The sequence below is a fragment of the Dreissena polymorpha genome, chromosome 1 (genome assembly GCF_020536995.1).
Source record: "Dreissena polymorpha isolate Duluth1 chromosome 1, UMN_Dpol_1.0, whole genome shotgun sequence".
NCBI lineage: Eukaryota > Metazoa > Mollusca > Bivalvia > Myida > Dreissenidae > Dreissena > Dreissena polymorpha.
This window is the reverse complement of record NC_068355.1, coordinates 97,241,623-97,254,488: the sequence shown is the minus strand read 5'-3', so window position 1 is coordinate 97,254,488 and position 12,866 is coordinate 97,241,623. Positions and strand designations below refer to the sequence as shown.

At 34.7% G+C, this 12,866-nt stretch overlaps 2 protein-coding genes across 2 annotated transcripts in view; one reads left to right on the top strand and one right to left on the bottom strand.

Annotated features, from left to right (window-relative positions):
* Window positions 1-12,866, top strand: part of LOC127841555 (nose resistant to fluoxetine protein 6-like) — a 370,059-nt gene that overhangs the window by 197,833 nt on the left and 159,360 nt on the right. The window lies entirely within an intron of this gene.
* LOC127839232 (nuclear receptor ROR-alpha B-like) lies at window positions 6-11,744 on the bottom strand (the record flags this gene model as incomplete). Its single annotated transcript, XM_052367542.1, has 3 exons — window positions 11,227-11,744; window positions 1,692-2,008; window positions 6-374 (listed from the first exon to the last, which is right to left on the bottom strand). Coding segments are annotated over exons 2-3 (579 nt in total), but the record flags the coding sequence as incomplete, so codon positions are not given.

Below are 12,866 nucleotides of genomic sequence, written 5' to 3'. Positions count from 1 at the left end.
TTCGACCAGGGATTCGAAGACACAAGTACACCGCATGTCTCCTCAAGAATCAGTCTCTGAATACTGTCGAGTCTCTCGCCGTCTTCATCGGGATGTTTACTAAGAAACGATGACACATCATGAACCCTATCTGCCTCCACCGTGTCGCCACCGTTCTGCTTTTCCAACATTTTAACGTCGAGGATATTTTTCGAGCGCAGTTCGTGCGTGTACCTGCCGGTTTTGATGGCCCCCTTTGACATGCCCACCTCCAGACAGCGCTTGTAGCGGCAGTGAGAGCACGCCGTCCGCTTCCCGGGAGCGATCCGACAGTCCTGTGTTCCATTATAACACACATACGGCTCTGTTTTACAAATACTTCGCCGAAAGAAACCCTGTAAAAGAGAAAGCGTGCCGATGATATCGACATCGTTTGGAAATGATCTTACATGATTGTTTATCACCATTCAATATGTTCACAGTAATTTCTTTATTTTGCCCTAGTCTTTAAGTTGACATTTTGCTTGTTATCCTATTGCCGCTGGATGCCGGATTTTTCGAAGCTTTCTGTGTTAGCGCGATTGTAACGTCTACGGAAATATTTCCGGAACTAATCATGACAGCGGCCTATTCAGAATGGAAACAAAAGTCATAAAAGGCTGGTAGCTATTTTGTAATTTATTTATCGCCTTTTAGCTCACCTGAGCACAATCTGCTCATGATGAGCTTTTGTGATCGCCTTGTGTGTCGTTCGTTGTACGTCGTCGACATTTGCCTTGTTTACACCAGATACCTCATTATTGTCCGATCTTCATGAAACTTGGTCAGAAGATTTGTCCCAATCATATCTTTGACTAGTGTGACATTGGTTCGGGTTGGTTGAAAAACATAGCCTCCAGGAGGGCAGGGCGTTGTTCTTTATATGGCTATAGTAAAAGATTGTTTACACTCTAGATGCATTCTTTATCCGATCTTTATGAAACTTGGTTAGAACGTTTGTACCAATTATACATTGGAAAATGACTCTGGTTCGTTGAAACACATGGCCGCCAGGGGCGTGTCATTTTCGATATATATTATACTTAAACCTTGAAAATATTCTAGAGGCCTCATTTATTGTCCGATATTCAGGAAACTTAGTCAAAAGATTTGTCCCTATGATATCTGTGACCTGTGACAAGTTTTAAAAAATGCTACCGTTGGTAAAAAAGAAAGGCCACCGGAAGGCGGGGCATTTGTTTCTTCAATGGCATTAGTAAAACCTTGATAACACTCTAACAGTCACATTTCAATCCAGTCTTCTTTGAACTTGGTCTGAACATTTTTTGTAATGATATCTTGGATAAGTTCGGAAATGTTTCCCGTCTGTTGAAAAACATTGTCGCCATCTTACCTTATATGGCTATACAGAAACACAATTTTTACAATCGGAAAGACGCATGTATTGTTAATTTTCATGAAACTTGGTCAGAGCATATATTCTAACCATATCTAGGGCTGCACATAACAGGTCGGTTTCTTTGCATCTCAGGTGAACGACTTTGGGCTTTTCAGGCCCGCTTGTTTAAAACCTCGTCACAACTGCACGAAAAGGTTATTAACAAAATCTGTTTAAATAACTTATGTATGCCGCTTTCCCATTCATATATTAAACCCAATAAATAAACTACAAGTTCTTTTTTTACATTATATGACCAAACTTATTACCGCACCTTACATGCCTCGCATGTATTCACGCCATAATGGAAACCGGAAGCTCTGTCCCCGCACACCCGGCACGGCGGAAGAAGTGGAGGTCTTGACGGCTTGTATTGAGGTCGGGGCTTCTTCTCGACGGAGATGATATCGCAAGGAAAAGAGTCAGACTGCGGTGCGTTATGTGTCGCACTAATTTCTACAATTTCACCAGAAGCAGCAACCATGTACTGTTCGGAAAGGTCCGAAGTGCTGTTGTCGGTGTTGTTTTAGTACCGCAGGTTCTCCCGCTCAATGTCGCCTTCATATCTCACTGCCGACTCACGGAATTCATCTACAAACATTCGGTAATTGTGTTTATATTATTTTTAGAATGGTTTTATTCTACATTAACAATAACAATAAATACATTTTTGAGCTCTTTCGGTATAGAAATGAACTGTATCCAACTACGTATCTTATAATACGTACTAATGCGTATAACCTTGGAGATGATAGACCAGTATATCACACAAGTTAATTACTTGGACTATTTCTCATATGGGTCTTGTAATTTCTGTAAACCAAACGTGTACAAACAAACTATTTTAACTACGTGGAGTACGTTTGATTTTTAAACTTAATTGCCATCACTGCGTTTTAAATTCGCATTGCCGTGCTCCCTCATTAACGGCATCAGCGTCAGAGCTTTGCTAATGACACGGTAAGACGCATAAAAGACATTACGCGACCGTATTTAAGCCTTTTAAAATAAGATTAAAAAATCCATATAAACCAAAGTCTTTTATTGAACTAAGCAGACGTGGCTTTGGTAAAAGAATACAATAGCATATATATATGTTGCAAGCATTTTTATCTTTTTAAAAAGTGTAGGCGGATTGAGACACGTTAACAGTCATTCCTTACACACGCTGGTAATGCGGATACTTCGATAACCGTTGGCACTTTGATTACAGAGAAAAACAAAAGCGACGCGCGAAAGGTAAGTTCCATCTTTAAAAAAACAAAAGTTATATCCTAAATATAAGTTTGTAGACAAGACACGTGGTAGAGTTGATAAATTGTACATCTTTTTTCTATTGGGAAGAAAACAATTCACGAAAGAATGGTAGATTTTTGACCCCCTCTAGAAAAATCGGTCGAAAAACAGCATGCACTGGATAAACAGTAAACATTTCAACAAAATAAAACTACTTAGAAATATTACAAGAAATTGTTTGATATTCCAGTATGTATAGTTATTACTGTGCTTTAAATACTGAACTTTTGAAATGAAATATAAACGAAGATAGAGCATGTTTTTATTGGGGGTATTCATGAAGTTGCAGACACTTTGATTCCCGAAAAAGGACACTTCGGATAACACAGACTTTCAACAAATTTGGCACTTTGAGTTTTATCTTCTACCTGAAATGCATTCATGTTTAATGTATATTATGGTTATTTTGTACAAGCATTTTGAAGAACGAATAATGTGCATAGTCAAGCGCGACACATTGGGAATCTATGTATTACTTAATTAAAACACACGTGAAATATAACCAATAGCGCTGTTCGTTTTCAAAAACCATATTACTATTAATTTATACTATTAATATTACAATTATTTTTGAAAAAAGATTTAAATGCTTATTTCTTAAGAAATATATATTAAGTGACGACCGGCAATAATTGTCTACATAATTAACTTGTTTTAGTTGTTACTTGAGATTAAGAGAGATGAAAATACAACGGATTATGTGAATCTACACGATCGTGTTTAATTTTTCTCATAGCAGGGCTCTTAATAACGGGAGCGAAGGGGTCTCAAATACACCTTTGTTCTATATAAAATACTATGTCATTGGTGCTCATTAGAATCGCATCATCAAGACGATACTTGTGCGTAGCCACAAAAGTAATATGAGTATGGAGAACTCCCTTTATCTTGAGCTCTGCTTTTAGGGCCTTAAACGCAATCATAACGTGCGATTCCCCTGACCCTAAATCACTTTATTGATGGAGTAAAAAAGAATTTCGGCACTGCATCGCTGCTAAAATTTATATCTAAGTAGCAGTTTTAGCAGTGTGATATTTGATTACATGGTATCTAATATATAAGTTCATGCAGGGGCGAAAATTACGGTCATATAGACTGTACTCAGCAGATATATCGAATAAGTTTCACTGTTATCTTCCAAATTTATACAAAATCATAATCATATTCCAAAAAAAAATGTTTCGGTAATTCGTTTTTTATTTGCGTCAGTACATACATTTTTATGTATTGCCTACTTACTATAGCAGTATTCCACAGCGAATTCTGCATTTCTGGTTCACTAAAAAGAGTGTGTTATATCTGGTCAAATGTGTCGACTAATCGAGCATAGAAGTGCCATTGTTGTCATTGAAATGATCGCTTAAAGAAGTGTCCATGAAAATTTGGCATCCGACTCTTTAAACATTTTAATTTTCTAAAAAACGTTAGTAAACTAAAATATAACATGTTGTAACAATAATGGACATACTTATGGATCTTTTATTTTGAACAGCAAGCACGTTTTTGTTTTTATTTTGTTAAACTAGGTAGTGATCATCCGATGCATGCTGATTATCGATGGACTTTGATCTTTTTTAATAATCCACCGTTTTCCGCGTTTTTCTTTCTTCGCAAAAAAGGTGCTATACATTTAATCGCCCAAACAATGTTCCGAGTCTAAAACCCAAATTAACAGAACATTAATGCAAAAAACTGAAGAATTCTTCTTTCGCGCGTGGCTTATGTTGATCTCTGTTTCCATCCGCTATCAAAGTACCCGGCGTGTTACACAATTTAGGCTTTTAATATAGAGTTTAAATTTATTTTCCTGTGTAATGTGTTACAAATGTATTATTTGTAAAGTTGTGCCAATAAGTTCACTACTTCTTAATAACATCATTAAAACCACTTCCAAATGTCGCGGATTCAGGCATTGCGCCAGTCAAGTAGATCAGTTGTCATTGAATATGTTTTCTATTTAAAAAGAACACATCGGAAATGGCGAGATAAATCACACAGAGCGGCAAATGTCGAGATAACTCACACTGAGCGGCAAATGCGAATCCACTTGAGAACCGATCAGGAAAAAACGGTAATTAATGCAAGAACAAGAGATGTCTTCGTCAGAAACACAATGCCCCCACTGCGCCGCTTTGAAATAAAATTTATATTTATCATTTGGCAGGTATAGAAATCATCTCCCTTTCAAGCTTATTACTTCCCTTGGATTTTGTCCAATCCAACCAGGGTTGGAGGGGGGGGGGCATAGACAGTCAGATTGACCAAGTCAGACATCACTGACCACCAAGGCCTGTGGTTTATCAAAGAGATCATAGCCAGAATTCATTATGAACCTATAGACATAAGTCCAGAGGTATGTAATGAACCTTCCCATTCACAACTAAGTACCAGTGCTCCAGATAACATGCGTGAATGCGTAAAAACGAATTAAATTTCTTAAATAACGATTTAGATTTAAAATCTTTGCGTAAAGTTACGCATTGAAAAAAAAAACACGAAATCGAAATTTTCGAACGTGCGTAAAACTTCCAGTAGCAAATTATGTATGGTAAACATTTTATCCCGGTTCTGGCTCGTCTAGGCGCTCAATTAAAACTACAACTTTAAATCAACGTCACTCAAGCGTTTGCTGTGAGGAAGAGCCAAACCTAAGAACGGTCGAAAGGCCAAACGGTCTCGATTCTGTTCTCCTTGATTTTCAGGCGAGTCATTAATGTTTATTTTACCTGTTTAATGACACTTATCGTTATTTTTATGCACAAGTAATATACTGTATACCTAATCAAAATGCCATTAAAATTAAATGTTAAATATAGTTTTTGATATGACTTTAACGGCGACCAAAAGGCCATTATGACCTATATAAAGCCGAAGTGTGAGTGACCGTTTTACAGAAAAAATCTAAATGGCCGACTGAAGCGGTGTATTGAAGCGTGGAAGGCAAAAAAGCCATTTCAGTGTCAAAAGTCCTCGCTGCATGCATTTTTTCAATTAGATTCAAATACCCAAAGCATGGTTTCGTCAATAATTGATGAACTTAAAAGCTCTTGCGTAAAAGACTGCACGTAAAATTTTTCGGTAATATATTGTTAAAAATTAATTTTATAAATAGGGGGTAAAATAAGAATTAATTTTTAAAATACATGTAGGAAGTAAATAAGAATTTGACCAAATTTTTATCTGGAGCTCTGACTTAGTACTGTAAAGAAATGATATTTATATCATTAAAAAAAAACTTTGACAAATCATTCATTTGATTTATAAATAATCCAAATAAAAAATATGTACAGTAATTGTGAAAAGAAGTTGAATTCTTGGTAAGGAAATATATAATATTACAATTATAATCATATAAATTACTTCCCTTGAAAATAATTGTCTAAAACAAATCTCTATTTTTTGTAGCAAATAATTTAAAACCACTACCGTGACTGCAGATTCACCACTCAATGTACAGCTCCATGAGATACACATGCATGCCAAATATCAAGTTGCTATGTTCAATATTGAATAATTATCTCCCTTTAAAGCTTATAACTTCCCTTTGATTTGTATTTTTGACCTTAGACCTTGAAGGATGACCTTGACCTTGACCTTTTACCACGATTTGTTTGTCAGATACACAATACCGCCTACTGCGCCACTTTGATATATTTGAAAAAAATAAATAATTTGGCAGGTCAGATAATTATGTCCATTTAAAGCTTATTACTTCCATTGGATTAGTTTGTTCGATCCCTAGACCTGGAAGGATGGTATTCACCTTGAAATTTTACCACTCAAAATGTGCAGCTCCATGAGATACACATGCATGCCAAATATAAAGGAGCTATCTTCAATATTTAAAAAGTTATGGCCAATGTTAAAGTTTTTTTCGGACGAACGGATAGACAAACATACTGACGGACAGTTCAACTGCTATATGCCACCCTACCGGGGTCATAAAAACACTATCCGCCGTAATGGTATTTTTCCTTTAATGGTGGCCACTTCAAAGCAAAAATGCATTTAAGCCGGAAATTATCATCCCTGATTAGCCTGTGCTGAATGCACAGGCTGATTAGCGGCGAAACGTAACGCATAAACATAAACAACAGTTTTCCCAGAGCGAACCTCGTAGACTTATTTGCTATACTTGTGTTCTTATAGAAAAGATTCTTTCTAGCAATCAATGCTAGATTAACATTACGTTAAGTATTCAGTCAGTCAAATTTTTCGTTCATATGAAAATAAACTGATTATAAGCATGCCCCACTGTCCGTCTAGCGGTGAGTCGAATGAACTGGCATGCATTGTGAATCCAATATGTCACACTGTACTCAATGGAGGGGACATAATTAACATAAAACAAAGTTAAATGAATATGCTTAAAAAATCAAACAAGGTCTATCGTTTAGTCTTTGTTGATTTTTTTTGTAAATATTTTATATAAAATAGATTGGAAAACAATACTGTCTTGTAAGTAGGTCCATATCATTGTCCTAGTTGACCTGTCGTTCGATAGTCAAAAACCGATATATGCATACAGTTTTATCAAAAGCACGTGCTTGCAAATTCTGAATCTGGTAACCAGTATGATGAAATTAGAACTAGATGTCACCACACCAAACGATGTAGATGTTCCCAGATTCCGCTTTTATCTGAAAACTCCCCTTTGGTCCGATAAAACTGAACTTAAATATGGATGCGCAAGTATAAACGCTGATTAATTTACTTAAAAGGTTAAACACTTTCGCAGCATTAGTTTGTTAGTGACGCGCGAATCGCGTATAAAATGTATTTGTTTTATAAAATAAGGGGACACAACTCAAGTTGAGAAGAAAATATTTTTGTCCAACAAAGTTTATTCGCTCACTGGCGTTGAAAATGTGTAAATTACTTCATAAATCAGTTCTAGCTCTAGAGGAACGAATCCCACGCCTGCCAAAAGTGGGAGCTCTAGAAATATAATAAAATAATATGCGACGGTGAATTTAAAGCTTGCGTTCGATAATAATACATGCATCATTTTAAGGTTCATGGGAGGGATAAAATTCATTAAAACTTTGATTTGGTTTTTCTTCATTCAATGTGGTACAATATGGTCAAACTATGTATCATTTTAAAGGTAAAGACGGATAGAATAACATAAACACATTTTTGACATTCAATATTATTTTGCTTTATTCATATTTTTGTTTAAAACAAATACATTTGTACACTAATTAACAAAATCTCAATCTAAAGTTAGGAAGGATATGCACTACCGTAAGTTAAATAAATACAATGCTATATACATATACAAGGTCAAGTTAGCAACATTTCACAGACATTTATTGTCAGAAAAAAAACAAATGAGTAATTATTCAACTGCATTTTTTTGATAATTTTCCTAAACAAAATTTTAAAAATAACTAAACTGAACTACTTTTTAAAAATCCAGGTATGGTGGATGACAAAAGTCACCATTCTATTTCAAGGGCTTAACAATTTTGCTATAACCAAATGGAAAATTTTAACCATCTCAAATTGAAAGAAATTGCAGACGACATATAAAATTGTAAATAAATATAAAGAAATATGTTTGGCTGGGAAGAAATCATTGTGATAAAAGAAGATATTTCTCATCAATAACAAGATTTTATACGTTTTGTGCAGACGACTCTAGAAATCATAGTTTTACATAGAAATACACAGCTAGGTATCATAGTTTTTTTCTTTCTTCCTTCCTAAACAACTACTGTCCTTGTACCGTTTTGAATAATGTGTTCATTTTGGCAAACAGAATATTTTTATACATTTGTATATCGATTCCTTCTACCCATTTTGAAAGCGTGGCACTCGCTGTGCTCCGTAGAAAAAACGTGCATTACAAATCGGTCGAAATCACGTGAAGTAGTAAGAAAACTTGGTATGTGTATACACATACCTGAGAAAACACATCATTATTTTGAAAGTTGGTCGCGACTAGTAAAACAACTGTTAACATTAATCAGGAAGAGATCGCGCTTAATAACAGAAATGATCACACAGAGATATAATCACTTACCCCATTTCAAATATTTTCCAGCTGAAAATTTTCCCCCACACGTCTTTTTTAGTGTATTTGTATTGATTTTCTGGAGCCGAAGTGCATCTCACATACTATCCATCCGACTTCCGTTGTTTTCACTTTCTTTATTAAAAACTTCGTTTAAAAACATTATTTTTACATTTAGGTTTTTGAAGCGAATTATTATTACATATTATCAATAATATAGTATACCGTGATGATTTGAACGGAGTTTCGTATCGATCTTTCTGTCAGTCTGTAAGCGTACTATTTTGTGCGTAATAATACAAGTACATGTGATTCGACAATAATTGTAAAGATTGGCGAAATGCATTTGTCATCGTCAACCGTTTGGAATGTCAATTAGGCGATGGGTGAGTTATTAGCATGTTTCTTTCAATTTTATTAATCTAAAAATGGTTGCCCCCATCGTCATGAAATGACATGTGTTCGAGTTTTGATATTTCTAGATATGTAAAAAAAATTACTATTTAAGCGTAACTTGCCCTCATCAATGTCGATATTATTAACTAGTTATATAATTTTCCGCCGAAATACGTTGAAAAAACATCATTCAGATCTTTGAAAATAATGTCTATTTTTGTGTTAAAATCGCGTTGTATTTTGATTGATTTTGTCGATGGTATGAGATTTTGCTGCACAAAATTGTTAGCAGTTTGAAGGAAAACCATCCTTTTAAGCAAATATGTAAACATTTTCAATGTGGCACTCTTCGTTTAGTCAAATTTGAGTTCAATTCTAGGGTCCCACATTTTTCAAACTGAAGCCTCTACATGAACCTTAATGTGTAATTGTGTATTGAATATCACTGTAGTGACGTTGCAAAAACGTGGGAATCGGAAGCTCTCGGATTCTTCCTAATTTTTAAAGCACGAAATGCTTTTTTCAGAAGATACAATCTTCTTTTTCATCCAAATTTTCATTTGAAAGAAATATACATAAACGCTTGTGGTAAACGCAAATCATTTTCATTTCATACAATAAATAATTATTCCTCGATACACAATTGTTTCACATTTAATTTACAAACAAGCCATACTATTGAAATTAATCTTGAACAAAACACCGTTGTCTTTATGAAAAAAATCAACGCATGTCATTTATCACGAGAATGTTCAAACAAACTCATGTTGCTGCAGTACTCTTGTTTGAAACCTAAAGTCTGCAATATTGAAGGGACTTGATCAAAGATATTTTATATAAAATAGTATTTAACATAACTAAACAACTGTAATATTGTTAAAAGCTTTAGTAATAGTGTAACAAGTAAAACAGGGGGGGGGGGGGGGCAGAGGCCCAAGGTTGCTCACCTAAAACTTCAGGGAACTGAACTGCTCTCAGCTACTTATGAGATGTTTCTGAAAGAATTTTCAAGCCTGGCCAAACCATGAACTAGAGAGACAACACAGTTTTACTACAGTCATTTAAGGAAAATGCCAACCCCCATATTTTCGAACCATAGGAACAAATTTTCTATACATTATAGTTTTATAAAGATTGGTCCATAAGTGTTACTTCTAGAGAGTTCACAATGTTGTACCATAGCGATAAAGGAAAAATGGCCAGCCACCTGGCGGTCACATTTTTCAACAGACGGGAACTATTTCCGCATTCAACCCAGACACGATTAGAACAGATATTTTGACCAAGTTTTTAATGAAGATAAGACTAAACATATGCCTTCTAGAGTGTTAACAAGGTTTTACTAAAGCCATAAAAATGCCCCGGCTCTTTGGCGGTCGTATTTTCGACGAAAGGTTTGACTCTTGCCATAAAGGTAAAATACCCCGTCCCCCTGGCGGCCATGTTTTGGACAGAATGGAACCATTTCGAACTCATACAATATATCATTAGAACAAATGTCCCGACCAAGTTTCATGAAGATTGGACAATTAATGTGACTTTTTGAGTGCTTATATGGTTTTTCAATAGCAATGTATAGAAAATTACGCCGCCCTCTGGCAGCAATGTTTTTCAACAAACCGAAACCATTAAAATATCGTCCAATATATCATAGGGACAAATCTTCTGACCAAGTTTCATGAAGATCGGATAATAAATGTGGCCTTTAGAGTGTTTACAATGCAACCGTTGTCGACGCACGACGGACAAAAGGCGATCACAAAAGCCAACCATGAGCACATTATGCTCAGGTGAGCTTAAAAAAATGTACTCGTTCTAGCGATCGAATCTGGGACCTCTATGAGCAATACCTGTCTCCCTACCACTACACCATGCAGGCATAGTTAAAATCGTTGTGTCGTGAATACACGTTTTTCGATTCAAACGTTAGAAACGCTTTATAAATTTTACTTTGATGATTGTGAATAAAAGAATATTTTAACAGGTTTCTTAGTCAATAGTGTTATTGTCGCTTGTTAGAATATAATGCAAACATAATGTTTTGAATATAGGACTAAAACATAAAAACATTATATATACCCAAGTGTCGAACGTTTACCTTCTCTGAATACCAGCATGGTACCATCTAGAAACCTGTTGGCTGCTACTGTAAGATTAATAACGCCCTGCGCCGCCTTATTAGGACTCCGACACAAGCGACCACTCGTTGATTCGGACTTGGCTTCAATGGCATCGCAGTAGTTAAAGCAAAAATATGCTCCTTTCCTCTGAATGGCTTCAGTGGCAAATGTAATTAAATGGTTAATTGTTGCCTGTCACATATAACGAAAGTTCTACTTACTAACTTCGCTCTTGCGGGAATTCCGTCCGCTTACAATCACACCACCAATACGACAATGCGGAACATAAACACAGCACTATTTAGTACACTGATTAAATATAAAATATGTTAAGTAATCAATACCACAACGAATATGATTGATCATACTTATTCCATTGTATCTATAAACTTCTATACAATATAAGATGCACTGTGTAATCACTTAATTCTAAAATATAAACAGACCACTTGTTTCCACATGCATCTGGCTAAGTTTAGCGATCTGGTTTAAAGCGCCCCTACAATCATATGTAGCAGGGGAAGAGATGATTCTCATTTAAAATGAGAATCTTTTTTTCTGTGATAAATTAGCGACAACATTGTCCATGAATGCTTCATTTCATTTGAGACAATTGGCATTTGCAATAATTATAAAGTATGCTGCTACACATATTATATTTTTTGTTCAATATTTTAAAAATGCATGGATTGCTAAAATATATACCAGTTGTGGTTAGTTCTAAATACAAAATGTGAGAAAATGGGATCTATCCTGGTTCATTGGTATGGGGTCATTGGTATGATAATCGGGCACTTACATAACCTTAATCACTTTACATGCTTTACCAACATGACTTAAATATTTGTGAAAAAGGTCAGTCACTCATAATATAATTATACATAATGGCATTCACTAATGGAAACTAATGCATCAATTTAAATTCATGAAACAGTTCTACACATTTGACTAAATGTACATATGAACAAAACACAGGGAGAAAGCAAACCATTTTTAAATGTTCCTATTTTCAGGAAATTATATTTTACTTGAATCATAGTGTACTGTAGGTTGAATCATGTCATGATGACACAATTTATTCTTGCAAGTTCCTAATACTTATGTTATTAAAATTCTGTGTCCATATACTTGAAATTAAATTTCTGTTACAATTTCTAAAAAAAGCTGTAAAAATTGTTTAAATTATTCAATTGTTTTTCATGTGTTTTGGAAAGATACCTTATTATGAGAATATGTTAAATCTGTTTTTTTCCGTTCAAACCTATTAGTTTTTTTTTCAATTGATTTTTGACCATATACACTGCTACCATACTTGTCCACAAGAAGCTTTATTTAGCGCAAAACAAACAACTTCTTTCAAATTTATATTGTCTTATAATTTATGTTTTTGACAAATAAATTAATGTTAATATTATGCGTAAATATGGTGTTCAAAGTGAAGAAACAAAAAATGGAATTGTTTAAATCATTTGATTGCAATGGTAGTAAATGCTTTACACAACACACAAATTGTCTATTGTATATCTTATTTATTTATTTGTACAAGTTAATGCATTTAAAACATTTAAAATACATTTACTTATAATATTGAAGACAGTATATCTTATTATAATCTTTC